Genomic DNA, 18767 nt, shown 5'->3' with positions numbered 1-18767 from the left:
ACTCACCTGTTTTATCATTGAAATTGGAGGCTATTTCTTCCCAGATTTTGTCTCGGAGAACAATATTTTTATAGTCCTGATGGGAGCAGTCATATAGTTCCCGTCTTCCGGAAACAAACTCAATAAATCTCGTCTCTTCGTCTTTCGAAAAGCTCACCATGAGATAATATACGCATGCGTCCACTGCACCCGACTGGTATACTCAGCACTGCCTGCGTCTACTGCATGCGATTTTTTCTAGGAGCTGCATGAAGGAAACCAGTCCTACATCATTCCATTGTAGGAGTCAGGGAGGAGATGGATGCAGTAGCGGTTGGTAGCAGACGCATGCGATCGCTGCACATAGGAAACCACACCTTTAGTCAGCACATTCCATGAGACGGAGGCCTATGAGGGGCATAAGGTGGGGGAGGCTGCTGAAGCCCCCAAAATATACCACTAGAGTAACCTTGGACTTTGAGGTCAAAGACAGTCCCAAAGGCACTAATGAGTCTTCACTAACCTGCTTGGTCACGCTTCATGAGGACCAAACAGATAATTTGTGTAAGGAGAGGTATGCACTTGTTAAATACAAAGGTGAACTGTATCAAGGATAGATCACAAAAACTACAATGAAGGGCTTCATGGTCTCCTATATGGCGAAATCCGGAAAAAAGTGGAAGTGGTCTGAGAAAGATGATCTAGAATATGCTGCTGATGATTTCGTACAAATCATCAGTCACCCGAGCATGCTGGTCGTCGAGGCATTCTTTACGTTAAATAGTTTAGGCTGTATGCAAAGGAATGAAATTTATCAGATGCATTTATTTATTATTGTTGCTGATTTGCATGTTTTTTTGTAATTTCATATCTGTTTATTTGTGTTATATGAAGCCACTGTTGAGGTTACTCATTGGTTTGTCAACTTCTTTAACGTGTTTAACCTTTTCATTTTTCCATAATTTCTATGTGACTATTACTGCATATCATTGTAGTGGAGCCAATACAGGTCCAAATAAAGTGTTACTAATCAGACATTGGGACAATTCTTTTTCTTCATTGGTTTTAGCATCGGAAGTGATTTGTGCCAAAGTTACCAAAAACTATGAGACAAAATCAGGAGACAATCACTCGGCAAGGAATGGTCACGGAATAAAATGTGCTTCATATTTAGAAAGAGGAAGGTCATATTGATGGAAATATGCTAAATAATATGTCTCAGAAAACCACTACGATACTGTCCCAGAGTATATGGAATATCAGATATCAGCAAGACTCGTCCAGACATGTAAATATTTGTGAATAGTCTTAGTGTGTTTAAACAGTCATTTAATAACTTCACTGATTGACCCTTAACACTTCTTGACTACATTTATTGTTTTATAATGACTCAGCCAGCACTCATGTATTGCATCTGGAATTATTAGTATTAGATCTTGTAGCATTTTCTGAATGTCATGGAGAGCTGATTCTCATTTTTGGAGACTGGTGGAAGAGATGTCTTTGACAACATAAAAGAAGTACCGTATTTTCACATTGAGAAACTCATTCCTTGGACTTGTCACTGCAAGTAATAACACATGAGCTCTACAATGTTTATAGGGAAGAGTCCTTCCTGCTTTTTCTGAAATCCTTTTATGGACCCCAGAGATTCTGCCAGAAGAATTAGAACCACCATCAAATCCACAAGTAACCAGATTATCGAACAACATACCTTGTTTATTTATTTCACTCTTACTGCAGTTTGTGATGGTTTCATCTCTTGTATTGTGAAGTGGAATAATGCACATAAATGTTTCTCTAATGTCCTGATGTCGTTCACATATCTCGCACATATAGACATTTCAGATTTGTTGGCACAGTTTGTGAACTCATCAGCTATTAATGTAAAATATTTCCCCTTAACTTCAGAAGCAAACATTTCATCAAGTACCTCCCACATGCACTGTAATATTTCACAGGCTGTTTCTTCACTGCAATATGTAGTTCTTTCACTCTGTTTCTGAAGCCAGTTACTTAAACTATTAACACATGGTACCATCAAATTCCGCACAATGTGTCCGAAATTGGTTGTGCAAGCTATCTCCTCTTTAACAATAATAATGTTATTTGCTTTACGTCCCCCTTACTACTCTTACAGTTTTCGGAGATGCGGCATGCCAGAATTTCGTCCCACAGTAAATCTACTGACAAGAGGCTGACGTATTTGAGCACCTTCGAATATCACCAGACTGAGTCAGGATTGAACCTGCCAATCTGGGGTCAGAAAGCAAGTGCCTCAACCATCTGAGCCACTCAGCCCAGATCCTTTTGAACAAGAAAATATAAACTCCTCATTAAAATATTAGAGACTGCCTACTTTCTTCAGTTTATGCTTTATACAGCTACTGTAGGATAGAATGAATAGTTCCCTTTTCACCTATATATAAAAAATAACATGTCCTGACTGACTGATTCATCACTGCCGAGCCAAAACTACTGAACATAAAGAAATTAATTTTTGAGGATACATGTATATTACAATGTAGGTGCTCACTAAGGGAGGATTTTTGGATATTCCGTTGCTAAGGGGGTAAAAAAGGGGGATGAATTTTTAAAATGAGTTTATCTATATTTCAAAAACTTACCAGTTTAAAGACGTGAAAATTGGGAATTGGTATCTTCTTTAAAAATAAGGAAACATGTATTTTTTGTTTTTGGAAAATCCTCTCAAGGGGTATGAAAAAAGGGGAAAAAGGGGTTGAGTACCTTTTATGAGGATGCTTATATCTCAAAAACTGAAGATGTTACAGTCTTGAAAACTGGTATTTGACATCATCTATAAAAACAAAGAAACACGTATCTCTTGTTTTTGGAAGGTCTTCTTAAGAGCGGGCAAACAGGAGTCACAAATGTGGTGAATTTTTAAAATGAGTATACCTACAATATATCTCAAAAAACGTAACATGAAAATTGGGATTTGGTATATCCTGTAAAAGGAAAGGAACACGCATAATTTGTTTCCTGAAAATCCACTTAAGGGGAAGGAATTTTTGAAATGAGCAATCTGTAGTATATCTCAAAAACTTAACATATTACAGAAGTGAAAATTGGTATTTTTAATCTCTTTTAAAAATAAAGTAACACGTACTTTTTGTTTTTGGAAAAAAACACTTAAGGGTGGGGGATAAAATGACTGAAAAAGGTAGAATTATTTTTATGAGGACGCTGATATCTCCATAACTCAAGATATTACAGACGTAAAAATTGGTATTTGGAATCTCCCTTAAAAATAAAGGAACACATTTTTTTTTTTTTTTTTCGGAAAAAGCACTTAAGGGGTGAGGGGTTAAAATGACTGAAAAAGGGGTTGAAATATTTTTATTAGGATACTGGATTCTCCAAAACTAAAGATATTACAGACGTGAAAATTGGTATTTGGAATCTCCTTTAAAAATAATGAAACACATATTTCTGTTATCGGAAAATTCACTTAAGGGGGTTGCAAATAGGACTGTAAAGTGAGTTGAACTCTTTTTATGAGGATGCTTATACTCAAAACCTGAAGGTGTTACAGACATGAAAGTTTGTATTTGGAATCTCCTTTAAAAATAAAGAAACACATATTCTTTTGTTTCCGGAAAATCCACTTAAGGGGGTGGGGTGGGTAAAAAGAACTGAAGAATGTGCTGAATTATTGTATGAGGATACTTATTTATCAAATAACTTACTGAAGATGTTACAGACGTGAAAATTGGTATCTGGATCTCCTGTAAAAGTAAAGGAACACACATAATGTGTTTTTTTTTTGAAAAACCACTTAAGGGGAAATGTTAAAGGAGGTGAATATTGAAAAGGATCATATCTACAGTATATCAAAAGAAGTTACCACATACCACAGACATGAAAATTGGTATTTTTATTCTCTTTTAAAAATAAAGTAGCCCGTATTTTTTGTTTTTGGGAAAAACACTTGGGGTGTGTGTGTGTGTGTGTGTGTGTAAAATGACTGAACATGGGTTGAATTATTTTTATTAGGATGATGGTATCTCCAAAACTGAAGATACTACAGATGTGATAATCGGTATTAAGAATCTCCTTTAAAAACAAAGAAACATATATTTTTTGTTTTCAGGAAATTCAATTAAGGGGGGGGGGGGATAAATGATTTGAAAAATGAGTTGAATTCTTTGTTTGAGGGTACTCGAAAATGAAGGATGTTACGGACGAGAAAAATGGTATATGGAATCTCCTATAAAAATAAAGACATGTGTATTTTGGGGCGGGGGAGGGGTTGGAATCAACTTCAGGGGGTGTAAAATGAGTTGAAGTATTTTTATGAGGATACAAATAAGAAGTGGACTTAAAACAATACACCCCTATTGGGTTTTGTGTGGGGGAGGGGGTGAGGAATGATGACAAAAATATGTATTTATATGAAACCGTTCAAATTATGAAGTTAAAATATCAAATGATATCCTAGGTGTTAAATAACAGAAGGTTTGAAACAAATTTAACCGCTCAGAGAGAGTTAAATGGGGGTTAAGATCTGAAAACAAATATACCGTATTCATTCCTTCCTCCAAAAGGGTTTAGCGTACGAAGACAAAATTCCAATTCCAAATACTAGGTGTAAAGTAGGAAACATGTTTTAACGTTCCAACCCTAAAGTTAGCTCCATGAACAAAATTATTCATCCCTCCAAAACTGTTCGACGTACAAAATTGTAATTTTATGAGAAGGGTGTTCTTTTGCATCCTAGGTGTAAAATATAGTATACTTTAAAATATTTCTCCCCTAAGGGGTTTATATGGTGGTTGACCCTCAAAAACACAATATCCATTCTTCCGACACCCTTCCAGGCACTAACTTTTTTTTTAATGAAGTTTGGTCTTCTATACTCTAGATGTTAATAAATATTTTAAAACATTCACCCCTCAAGAAGTCTTCATTCCTCCATTACTATTCAAAGTACAAAATCAAAATTTCACAGGTTGGTCACCTTACATCCCAGATTTAAAATAAGATAGGGTTTTAAACATTCAAATTCTTTCGTACGGGGTTCAAATGAATGTTATATCAGAAAAAAATAATCATTCCCCCAAAAACGTTTGGCCTACGAACTGAGGGCGTATTTTACAGCTTTGCTGACAGTGGACTCTCCAAAATGAAAAACGTTCAACAATAATTTTCAGTTTAAAGCTGTAGCGAAGCACGGGTATCTTGCTAGAGCAATATATGGAGATTTTCTTTCTCAATTGTTTTTCATGATATTCAAAGGAATCATTTTTAAGTTTTTCTGTACTTCCTATTGCTTTCTTATAACTCGTAAAAGTCACATTAATGAAAACACTTCTGGTTTTTTAAGTATGTTTGCATCATTTAGATAGTACCTAGAACAAATACGACAAAAAACCCTTGATTTTTATCAAAATCAGACGAACCAAGATTGTGTATTGGTACTGCATCTTGAGGTGCTGATGTGGTTATTTAAACAAGAGGACAGCTAGTATTTTTGATGGTTTCGGTATGGCTGATGATTTCTGTGCATTCATTACTTTCAAGGACATCTGTCAAAGCACCAGGCTTCACTTTTTTGTAGATGTAATATATGATACAGTTCTTATTTTTTACACTGCACTAAACAGCACACTATACTTTAACACACATACATAAAAGGCAAACCTCTGAAAGAAACACGGCTGGCTGTGCAACTGTGAATACTGTGCAGCGTAAGTTGTAATCCTGGTGTTCCTATATAAGTACAAGTATTTAGTCATAACACTATCGGAGTTATCTAGCCCGCCAACAGGTTACACTATAATTACTTAGTACAAGCAATCTAACACAGTATTGTTTGATTATTCCTTACATATTTTGAAATGGTTCATAGTGTGGGTTAATTTAGTCATGTCCTAGTTCGTAAATCATGGGCAACAGCTGAGTGGCCCAGTAAGTGGTCCTGAGAGTCGGGATACCACTTGCTATGGAATGGGAGTGGGCATCTCGGACATATTCAGAGTCTTGGCCCTCCTTTAATCAGGCAGCTAGGACTATTCAAACAACCGGTGGTCAAGTCCTCACTTGGACTATGTATAAGTAGGGTAGCATCCTACTTCATGAATTTACCGAGCTCAGAACATTTTAAGCAAGCCTCAGACCTATGGAGGTAATGGAGTCCCACTCACATTTGACAGACGAGGGACTCATTGGAAACAACTTGGCGAACAAAATGGAATTCGATGGGAAGCTATCAATATTAATCGGGCTTACGGAAGAAAGGAAGTAAAACTGGCTGAGTCAGCAAATGATGCATCTGGATGTACTAGGAGTCAGTGATATTTGGGTAAGGGAAGATAACGAGGAAGAGCTAGGAGATTACAAAGTGTACTTGGCGGGTGTTAAAAAGGGAAGAGCAGAGTGTGGAGTAGGGCTGTTTGTCAGGAATATTATTGCACGCATAAATCAGCGAAAGACATGGGTAGATTTGGCAGTTGGAGGAATTAGAACGAGAACTGTCTCAGTGTATTCACCATGTGAGGTTGCAGATGAAGATGAAGTTGACAAGTTTTATAAAGCATCGAGTGACATCATAGTCAGTGTCAACAGCAAGGATAGGATAGTGCTAATGGGCAATTTCAATGCGAGAGTTGGAAATAGAACTGAAGGCTATAAAAGGGTGATTGGTAAATGTGAGGAAGATATGGAAGCTACTAAGAATTGGAAGCATTAGCTGGGCTTCAGTGCTAGTAAGGGTTTAGCAATTACGAGTAAGTTCTACAAGCATAAGGCTATTCACCGCTATATATGGGAGGCTAGGGATACCACATCCATAACAGACCATATATTAACCGACTTCGAATTCAGGAAGTCTGTTAGGAATGTATGGGTTTTACGGCGATTTTTTGATGACACAGACCACTATCTGATCTGTAGTGAGCTAAGTATCTCTAGGCCTAGGACAGAGAAAGTTAAGTCAGTCTGCAAACGAATCTCCAGGACGAGGCAATTGGACAGAAGTACATGGATATGATAAGTGAAAAGTTTTGAACAGAGGACAGTAATCAGGTTCAGGTATAGAAAGAGAATGGGTGGCCTACACGGATGCAGTAGTAGAAACAGCAAGGGAATGCCTAGGAACGACTGTGTAAAGATGGGAAAAAGCAAACATCTTGGTGGAATGATGAAGTGAGAGCAGCTTGTGAACGTAAAAAGAAGGCTTATCAGAAATGGCTCCAAACAAGGGCCGATCCAGACAGGTAATTGTACGTAGATGAAAGAAACAGAGCAAAACAAATAGTTGTTGAATCCAAAAAGAAGGTGTGGGAAGATTTTGGTAATAACCTGGAGAGGCTAAGTCAAGCAGCAGGGAAACCTTTCTGGACAGTAATAAAGAATCTTACGAAGGGAGGGAAAAAAGAAATGAACAGTGTTCTGGGTAAATCAGGTGATTTCATAATAGATCCCAGGAAATCACTGGAAAGATGGAGGGAATATTTTGAAAATCTTCTCAAAGTAAAAGGAAATCTTCCTGGTGGTGTCACGAACACAAAGCTCATGGGGAGGAGGAAAATGATGTTGGTGAAGTTACACTTGAGGAAGTGGAAAGGATAGTAACATAAAGAAACACGTATTTTTTGTTTTCGTAGAATCCACTTAAGGGGGTTTGTACGAAGGTCTGAAGAAGGGGGTTAATACCTTTCATGAAGATACTTATATCTCGAAAAGTGGAGATGTTACAGGCATGAAAAATTTGTATTTGGAAAATCTTTAAAATAAGGTACAGCCCCAGCATTTGCCCTGACTGCACGGCCAACTCGCCCGGCTCCTGTGACTTTTCCTGGTACAATATATAGATTATTTACACCTTACACATCAATAAACCACCATTTTTAACAACTGCCTATCATGAAGAATCAAGACTAAGACTGTCATCTTGAAACGGTTGACTACTGCGGTAGCATGTCTTAGATGTTGAATAACAATTGGTTACCATTTCACTTATGAGGTTGAATTTCTTCACTACAGGACCAAAGACCTCGTTCATCCATTCAACAAAGAAAGTACGAGTGACCCAAGCCTTATTGTTGGAGTTCTACATAACATTTAACTGGCTCTTTTGCACCTTGCATTTCTTGAAGGCTCGTGGATTCTCGGAATGATACACAAGCAGGGGCTTTATTTTTAAATCCCTGCTCGCATTAGCACACAATAACAGGGTTAAATGGTCTTTCATGGGCTTGTGACCAGGCACTGAATTCTCTCCTGCTGTAATGTAGGTCCTCTTCGGCATCTTTTTCCAAAAACGTCCTGTTGCATTACAGTTAAAAACTTGCTGTGGCAGGTAACACTTGGTAACAATGAGCTTCTGGAACTCGGCAGTGGATGCCTCAGCTGCCTTAGCATCCGAACTGGAAGTCTCCCCACGCCTTACCACACTATGGATGCCACTTCTCTTAAAGTTATCAAACCATCACCTGTTGGCCTTGAAGCTTTTTTCGATTTCTGTTGATGTACATATACTACATGGTAATTTACATCCGAGGTCAGCGTACGTCTTTGCCTTCTCGCAGATTAAATTCTCGTTCACAGTATCCTTTCCTAGTTGCTTATCATTTATCCAACCGAGAAGCAACTTTTCTACATCTTCCAGAATACGTGGCCGTTGCTTTGATACTCTTGGGACTTCCTTTGCTGCATTACCCCTTTTATTTCTTCTTTAATATTGTGCAAATCGTTGACGTAGACTTGTTATAAAATCTCGCGATATCAGCCACTCGCATACCTCATTCGTGCTTTTCGATCACATCCTTTTTAACTTCCACCATCATAATCATGTTGTTCTTCCAACCAAATTACTTTTCAGCCTTCTTTTCATTCACTGGGCCCATTCTTGCAGTACAGTTATAATACTAATGAATGAAACAAAACGTGTACACTGGTACCATGTTAACTATGCAAGCAAGGCATGCCAAGTTAAGTCCAGAGCGGGAAATGATTACACACAATCTCCCAGGAAAGAAAGAGGCAGAGGGGAGGGGACAATGAAGCATACATGATGTTCGTATTGCGGAACCTCACTCGCTTATCAAGTTACAATTTATTTAAAATGTTTTCTTGTCCTGCAAAACACTTGTATAACAAGTTACTCGCATTCTGACGCTTCACTCTAATCAGTGGATCTGACCCGCAATGCTCCACCTTCGCAGAAACTATCTTAAAACAATAGTGTTACTGACCAAGGGACTGCTTCTATAGCACAATCCTGAACCGGTGATGATTGTTGTCTAAAGGGGTCCACTATCCAGGTCAACGGCCCCTCATAATGGTACTTTTGGCTAGTAAAGTAGAACCATGGTATTTCTCATGTTGCAGTACTAATCAAAAGTAGCGTAGACTCACCGTGTTCTACACATTATGGTACTACTCACAAGTATTGTACGTAGCACAGGTAACGCAGACCTGTGGTGTTTCTCACATAATGGCGCCACTCATAGGCAACGCAAACCTATGGTGTTCCTCACCTAGATGTACTAATCACGGGTGCCGGTATTCCCAAGGTTTCCCTCACATAGTGGGTACTAATTACAGGCAACGCAGACCTACGGTATCGCTCATATAGTGGTACTAATCACAGGCAATGGCTAGACCTGTGGTGTTTGTCACATAATTGTACTAATCACAGGTACTGTAAACCTACAGTGAACCGCTCTCTGCTGCGACAAATCACAAACCTATTGCGTACCTAACATAGTGGTATTACTTGCAAGTATAGGCAACCCATGGTGTTCCCTGTGTGATGGTACTAATCACAAGCAGTTTCATGGTTCTAATACAATCATCCCTTAGTCACCTCTTACGACAGGCAGGGGATACCGTGTACGTATTCTGTGCCTGCATCCCCCACCCACAGGGAGTAATCCATAACAGTTGGCACCTCTGATAATCTATATATATATAAAGTAGCTTGTCCTGACTGACTGACTGACTGACTGATTCATCATCGCCGAGCCAAAACTACTGGACATAAAGAAATGAAATTTTGGGGATATATTCATATTAAGATGTAGGTGCTCGCTAAGAGAGGATTTTTGGATATTCCGTCGCTAAGGGGGTGAAAACGGGGGTGAAATATTAAAATGAGTGTGTCTATATCTCAAAACTTTAAAAGTTTACAGATGTGAAAATTGGTATTTAGAATCTTCCTTAAAAATAAGGAAACACATATTTTTTGTTTTCAGAAAATCCCAATAGGAGGGGTGAAAAACGGTGAAAAAGGGGTTGAATGCCTTTAATAAGGATACCGGTACTTATATCTCAGAAACTGAAGATATTACAGACCTCAAAATTGGTAATTTTGATGTCTTTCAAAAATAAAGAAACACACATTTTTTTGTTTTTGGAAAATCCAATTAATGCGAGGGTGAAAAGGGGGTGAATTTTTAAAATGAGTGCATCTATATCTCAAAAGTTTTAAAGTTTAGAGATGTAAAAATTGGTATTTAGAATCTTCATTAATAATAAAGGAACACGTATTTTTTTGTTTTTGGAAAATCCCAATAAGAGCGGAGAAAAGGGGTGAAAAAGGGGTAGAATGCCTTTAAAGAGAATACTTATATCTTAGAAACTGAAGATTACAGACCTGAAAATTGGTGTTTGGGATCTCCTTTAAAAATGAAGAAATGCGTATTTTTTTGTTTTTAGAAAATCCAATTAATGGTGGGGGTAAAAGGGGGATGATTTTTTAATATGAGTGTATCTATACCTCAAAACTTTTAAAGTTTATAGATGTAAACATTGGTATTTAGAATGTCCTTTAAAAATAAAGAAACACGTATTTTTTGTTTTTGGAAAATCCAATTAATCGGAGGGTGAAAAGGGGGTGAATTTTTAAAATGAGTGAATCTATATCTCCAAACTTTTAAAGTTTGCAGATGTAAAAATTGGTATTTAGAATCTTCATTAAAAATAAAGAAACACGTATTTTTTTTTCTCGGAAAATCGCAATAGGAGGAGTGAAAAGGGGTGAAAAAGTGGTTGAATGCCTTTAATGAGGCTACTTATATCTCAGAAACTGAAGATATTACAGACCTGAAAATTGGTGTTTGGGATCTCTTTTAAAAATAAAGAAACACGTATTTTTTGTTTTTGGAAAATCCAATTAATGGGGGGTGAAAAGGGGGTGATTTTTTAAAATGAGTGTATCTATATCTCAAAACTTTATAGTTTATAAACGTAAAAATTGGTATTTAGAATCTCCTTTAAAAATAAAGAAACACGTATTCTTTTGTTTTCGGAAAATCCCAATAGGAAGGGTGTAAAAGGGTGAGTAATGGGTTGAATGCCTTTAATGAGGCTACTTATATTTCAGAACCTGAAGATATTACAGACCTGAAAATTTGTATTTGGGATCTACTTTAAAAGTAAAGAAACATGAATTTTTTCGTTTTTGGAAAATCCAAATATTGGGGGGTGAAAAGGAGGGTGAATTTTTTAAAATGAGTGTGTCTACATCTTAAAGCTTTAAAATTTACAGATATAATATTGGTACTTAGAATCTCCTCTAAAAATAAAGGAACACGTATTTTTTTTTGTTTCCTTAAATCCCAATAAGAGGGGTTTAATAGGGTGAAAAATGGGTTGAATGCCTTTAATAAGGATACATATATCTCAGAAACGGAAGATATTACAGCACTGAAAATTTGTATATGGGATCTCCTTTAAAAATAAAGAAACATATTTTTTAGTTTTTGGAAAATCCAATTAATGGCGGTTAAACAGGAGTGACAAAATGGGGTGAATTTTTTGAAAGACTATATCTACAGAATATCTTGGAAACGTAAAATGTTACAGACGTAAAAAGTGGGTGTTTGGAATCTCCTGTAAATGTAAAGAAACATAGGTGATTTGTTTTGGGAAACTCCACTTAAGGGGAACTCAAAAGGGGTGAAATTTTAAAATGAGAATTTTTACAGTATATCTCAAAAAACTTAACATGTTACACAAGTGAAAAATGGTATTTTTTATCTCTATTAAACATAAAGAAAGGTGTATTTTTAGTTTTCGGAAATACCACTTGGGTGGAGCGGGGGTAAAAGCGACTGAAAATGGTGTTGAATTCTTTTAATTAGGCTACTTATATCTCAAATATGAAGATGTTACAGACGTGAAATTTGATATTTGGAATCTGCTTTAAAAGTAATGAAACACGTATTGTCGGAAAATCCAATGAAGGGGGGGTGAAAGAATTGAAAAATTAATTGAAATTCACTTGGGGAGGAGGGGAGTAGTATGAAATGAAGTGCAAAAAGTAAATTATTTTTATGGGGATACTTATATCTCAAAGCGGAAGGTAATAGACGTGAACATTGGTGTTTGGAATCTCCCTTAAACATAAAGAAACAAGCCTTCTTTTAATTTTTCTTGGGGTGGGGGAGGTGGTGGTAAATAAACTTAACGGCGGCGGGGTGTAGAAGGTGAGACCAATTGATTTTCTGCTATTAATGTACTTATAAGGATCCTCCGTTGCTCAGGCGCAAGCGTGCCGGCCTTTCACAGCTGGGTTCCGTGGTTCAAATCCCGTTCACTCCATGTGTCATTCGTGCTGGACAAAACGGAGGCGGGACAGGTTTTTCTCTGGATACTCCGGTTTTCCCTGTCATCAGCCATTCCAGCAACCCATAATAATAATAATAATAATAATAGTGTTCCGATGTTCCGGACCATCGTCAAATGTGCGGACCGCGCTGGAAACGGCTCCTGGACGGGCCGCGGGTTCAGTGCCGCCAAGGCACCCAATATGGCACCACGCCGGATCTCCTAAAGGATTTTATCCATATTAAAAATGATTATAGGAAAAGATGGCACAGATTTACGGACCCAACTGACCGGGAGGAATACCTGAGCCTAACCCGGGAAGTACGAAATCGATTGCTGAAAAGGAAGATTGAAAAATGGGAGGAAACGTGCCGTAAAATAATAGAAAACGAGTCAGATCGGGAATCATGGTGGATTCTCGCAGAAAACGAGTCAGATCGCGAATTTCGGAGGATTATATATCTAAAACAATAAGCATTCAATTATAAATTTCAGTATAATACCGTAGCAAAGCACGGGTATCTTGCTAGTATGAAGATAAAGTTGGAATTCAAGAGGACAGACTGTGGCAAATATTCATTTATAGGATGAGGAGTAAGGGATTGAAATAAATTATTAAAAGAAATGTTCAATAGATTTCCATGTTCATTGAAAATATTTAAGGAACAGTTAGGTAAACAACTAATAGGGAATCTGCCACCTGAGCAACAGCTCTAAATGCAGATCATTGTTGATTTATTTATTGTATCCGGACAGCAGTAGTAGAATTATGATGACCGAAATGTTTGGATGAGCAGTGCTGCAGACCAAATTTACATAGAATTTTGGAAACTTTGAAGAAAGCTTGGTGGAAATGCTGTGAGTTCATTACATTCAGTTGTAAGTGATAAGATTTTTTCCAAGAGTCTGGGATATGAATTCAAGCATCAGGTCCTCCATGAAATCAAAACCAGTATCGTTCAAAATCACTTACCGTCCTGGTTTCCATAACAACAGTATATTTAATGCAGGACAACCATTTAAACATATCTTTTTATTATCTCATACCCAAGGGCCTCCTCCCTACCTATATGAATACAATTGCCATAAAGCCTGTAGGCCACTACCAAGTGCCTGGTATAAACGTAACCCAAATCACTACCTACAAGTCATGCCCCATCTAAGGTCTCTTTCATGCTCTACAACTGTAGCAGCATCGAGGAACACAACTATCCATAGAAACTCTCTTCATCTCTACCGACTATGATTGAACAAGAACATTCTAGACTGCCGTGCTATTTTCTTACCTGATAAGTTTCCATAATTTGTAAAATTGCATTCCCAATAGTTTATCCCTCTGTCGGGGTTTGTAGGATCTTACAAATAAAGGCCATAGTCGAACACAGTGAAGGTGTGCTTCAAGGCAGGATAGGTAGACGGGTAATTACATTGACAAAAAAGTAGTAATTCACAGGAATAGTGAACAATAATTAACAGAAAAGAAGTAATGAAAATATCTCAAGATTTTATTGACATCTCTTAACTTTCTGCTTTCGAAATCAGCATTAACATCCATACGTTTAGATCAGAGGATGGGGGCATCTCTGACAAACATGGTGATGGGAGCACAAAGATGATTTAAGGAACTTACAATATTATATTAACAGTGTGAACAAAATAAAATAACCTCAAAATTAAATCTGACCATGGTTAAAAGAGATTATCACTTCTATGTAACCACACAGAATGTCTCAAGATTTATAGATCCACTCTGCCCAACAGATTCCTTCCTAATACTGGCAACAGTTTAACATAATGCAGTTATTAAGTGATGTAAAGTACACTATTTCCAATTGAATGAAGATATACCATCTTCATTTATAGGAAGTACTAAGTCACCAGAAACTTGAGGCATAAAAAAATCACTAGTTTCTTCATAGTTTACCATCAATTATGAATTTATCTTCAGTAAACTGACACTGATAGCTGTTTCACATGGAGTTTCGTATACAAACTGAAGGATGGAATTATTAAAAACTGGCTATCTGTCAAGCGGGTAGTAAGACATTATTTTCATTATACTGACTTTCAAAACAACAGAATGATAACCAGGGAAAACTTAACAAATTTCATAGCAGTAATTCCTTATATTTGCAACAGACTGAAAATTTTGAAAAAGCCTAACAAATTTTCTGAAAATTTTGAGTTATAATAAGACAGTTCAGTAGAGGAAGAACAATACACACATTTTTAAAGCTTAGTATCAGAAAAAGGGCAGTTACACTTACAAAATAAGGTTCTCAACCCTTTTCAATGTACTTCTTTTGATGTAGTATGTTTAAAGTATTACTAACCTAATGTGTTCAAGTAAAACATGGCAGATCAATCCTAGGGGCAAAATTAACATTTGCATGTACCTACCCATTTCACTAATTTGCTGTTTCATGGAGATGGCAATTTAATTATTTGAATAATTGGATACTTAATTCAGATATTTACTTTTCAAACTTGTATAGTGGAGTTTTCAAAGAAAGAAAAAAAGGTCTAAGATACCATCAGGTAATTTTGTTTACTATACATCGCACTGACACAGATAGGTCTTATAGCGACAACGGGATAGGGAAAGGCTAGGAGTAGGAAAAAAGCAGCTGTGGCCTTACTTAAGGTACAGCCCCAGCATTTGCCTGGTGCGAAAATGGGAAACCACAGAAAACCATCCTCAGGGCTGCCAACAGTGGGGTTCGAACCCACTATCCTCCGAGTGCAAGCTCACAGCTGCGCGCCCCTAACCGCATGGTCAACCACTTGGTCATACCGGTAGGTAACTGATAAATGATGTAAAAAACATTCATACTTTCTGTAATAATGGCAAATTCAAACTCTAAAACTAACATAAACTAAAAGATGTATGTATCAGATTTCACAACTCATATTTTTGATTTGTTATGAGGGTAATAATTACCATTTTTATTTTTTTAAAACTGAATCAGATTAAATATCAGTCATTGTGTTCAATATTGTCCTTCGATAAAGGTTGAATTCAAACTCATACAAGGCAATCACAACGAAAAATTTCTAACGTAAAGTCTTATTTTTTCACTAAGTTTCGACTCTGTTAATTTATAACTGTTAGGTTTTTTAGTCTGCTGAAACTAATTTAGGAATAAATAAAATGTATAAAATACCTGAAAAAATAAAACATAATAAATAATAGGTTACACCTGAAAAAGAAACAACTATTCTATATATTTAGATTTGATGCTTTTACAGCCCATAATTGTAGACATGATAATAAGTTTTTGGGTTTTTGCCGTGTCACAGAGCTTATTATCATTTCTACAACTACTCTGTATGTATTAGATTTCACAGCTTACATTCTTGTTTTGTTGTGAGATTAGTAATTTCCATTTTCATTTTTTAAAAAGCTGAATTAAAATGATACAAATTTCTTAAACTTAACCGTGTAAAAAGAAATTTTTCATTATCATCAGATTAAATATATGTAATTCTGTCCAATGTTTTTCTTTGATAAATCATGAATTCAAACTCATATATTTAATATACACGTACCGGTATGCGGTAAGTTCATATATTTCAATTAAGTTGTTTCTTTTTCAGATACAAGCTGTGACAATAACGTTCAGTAAATGAAGTCAGAACGGTCAATCCGGCAACAGTGGCAACACGCAACGCTGCACCTGCGTAGCAGCAGGTTTTGACCACCTGCTCCCAACGTTGTTCAGTTGAGCATCGTGTGTGTGCCGTGTAAGACCTGTTTGACACAGTGCGTGTTTAGTGCATTGGTTCTGAACTGCGAATAGGAACATGAATGACCTAAAGATCAATGTACAGTTTTGTTTTAAGCTTGGCAAGACACCAAAAGAAATGCATGAGATGCTGGTATGTGTTTATGAAGATCAAGTACTGTCCTTGAAGTGTGTGTACGAGTGGTTCGCCTGTTTTCGAGGAGGCCAGGAAAGTATTTCTGACAAACCCTGTAGCGGAAGACAGGCGACCGCCATCAGTGGCGAAAACACTGAGAAGGTAAGGACATTAATCACGAACGTTCGGCAATTAACTGTGCGCATGATAGCTGATAAACTGCAGATTAACCATGAATCCATGAATTTGTGCGTCCAATGAAACGTGACAAGGCTTTTTGAACACCATCCCAAAGGAAGCCTTCTTGCAAAATTTCTAGGAAATATATATCCGAGATCTCAGCAGTGCATAGTTATGGGAGAGGACTATTTCAGAGGACAGTAAGGTGACTGTCGTGCACTGTTCGACTATGTCGATAGTAGAGAACTATTCACCGAACTTTATTGTTAGAGGTTGTATAATCTGTTATTATACTCGTATTTTTCTCTTTGAGGTATTTTATAATTTAAAAAAAAATCCTAAATTAGTTTTGATAGACTGAAGATCCTAACAGTTATTTAAAAACATATTTTCACTGTGTTACAGAAAATGTTTAGTCATGTACAGAATGTAAAATTTCAACTCCTATGGCAAGCAAAGCATATTTATATGTAATTTAATTCATACTTCATACATTGTTTTGATACTGTCTAGGGGTAGCACATGTACCACCAGTAGTTGGTTGAGAAACTATGTTTTAGGAGATATTGTTAGCATTTATTTGCACCCTCTACTGTACTTTTACATTTTTAGAATGCCCTAATCACTTACATACATTAATTTCTCTGATAATATATATGAATATGTCAATATGTATCATTTTAATTTTGTTTTAATATCTTGTTGGATTTTTTCAGTCAGACCCTGTATTCAGTATGTTTATATCATCAGCTCATAATATAAGAAAATTGTTTGTCAATTTTTGAGTGGACCCTGCCACCTTTTCTCTCCCACCAGCCACGCAACAGAGAAACAAGAAATTTTAAAACGTGCATTTATACAAAATGCTTCAATGTCAATTTTTAAAAACTTAGAATGTAATGGTCAATATATTAGGAACCTTCTGCAAACACACTGTCACAATGGACTATATTATCTTCATACAGTATAACAGAATGTATGAATTAATACAAGAAATACTTAAACTATATTTATTGTTTCAGTACGAACCACCTTTCATTCACAATTTAACGACAAATTGTATTACAATACAATTATTTGTAACTTTACATCTTATAAACTTTCACAAACATTCGAGACAATTTCCTCCATTTTAACATCAGTCTCGGAGTCACTACTCAAACATTCTCCTTCTTTCTCCATGTCAACATCATTTGATGATGAATTTATAACACAGCACACATTACTGTTTTGACTAGCATCTGAAGTTACTCCTACATCTGTTCTTTCACCAGATGAAACGGAGTCTTTTGCAGTGGACACGTTAACTAAACAAAATTCTGAAGACGATTCTTCAAAGTCTTTGTATCCTTCTAGAGGTTCTAACCGATGAAATTCTCTCTTCAAATCTTCAAGATGACGCTGAAATAAAATTAACACATACTATATTATTGAAATACAAGAACAAATACTTTTTAAAAAATATGTCTAGGTCTCTCACCAGTAAATATATACATTACATATATATGCATTTCATAACAGACCTCGTACGTTCACTCGACTAGGCCTCTCTATCATCCTCAGGAAACTTTGTGTGAAATCCCATCATACCTTCTTTATACTATAAAACATGGAAAGTAACTCTATTTCTCTCACAGTCTTAAGCCTCAGTAGTCTTAAAACACCTTACTCTCTAACCTATGATCGTGCTCTTCATCCCCAAATACCTGTAACCATTTTGCCTGAGAGTACTCTCAAAGAAATACATTCATAGTTACTCCAATTGTTTTGTATACTCGTACGTGAAAATTGGTATAATGTATATCCAATCAACAACAACAACAACAACAACAACAACGATGCCAGGCGGAGTAACTCAGATGGTACAGCACTTGCCTTTTGAGCTCAAGTTGGCAAGTTTGATCCTAGCTGAGGGTGCTCAAATATATCAGAGTGTTTTTTAGTCCATCGCAGCACGAAATGTAACATTTAGAATATTATAACATACCTGTAGTGGATTTGTCAACGTACATGATTTTGATCTGAAGTGTTTCAAGTTTTTCAGTTTCGTAATTTGCCTGATTGGCCGAATAATTTGTTAAGAAGGAAGCGATTCTTTTTCAGTGTCAAATTACAGTATTTGAAATAACCTCTAAAGTTGGTAAAGTAAAGCCCCCAGAAGGTGCATGTAT

The 18767-nt window shown here is 36.5% G+C and overlaps 1 protein-coding gene across 1 annotated transcript in view; it reads right to left on the bottom strand.

Moving 5' to 3' along the window:
* Nucleotides 1-14048: 14048 nt before the first annotated feature.
* Nucleotides 14049-18767, bottom strand: part of Bruce (BIR repeat containing ubiquitin-conjugating enzyme) — a 1406664-nt gene continuing 1401945 nt past the window's right edge. The window contains exon 66 of the mRNA XM_068225988.1: nt 14049-17997. Coding sequence (XP_068082089.1) covers nt 17689-17997 — 309 coding nt within the window. The 3' untranslated portion in view covers nt 14049-17688. The remainder of the gene's footprint in view (nt 17998-18767) is intronic.

This window comes from Anabrus simplex, chromosome 2 (assembly GCF_040414725.1).
Source record: "Anabrus simplex isolate iqAnaSimp1 chromosome 2, ASM4041472v1, whole genome shotgun sequence".
NCBI lineage: Eukaryota > Metazoa > Arthropoda > Insecta > Orthoptera > Tettigoniidae > Anabrus > Anabrus simplex.
The sequence above is the reverse complement of the archived record's forward strand: the minus strand, read 5'-3'. Positions and strand labels throughout refer to the sequence as shown.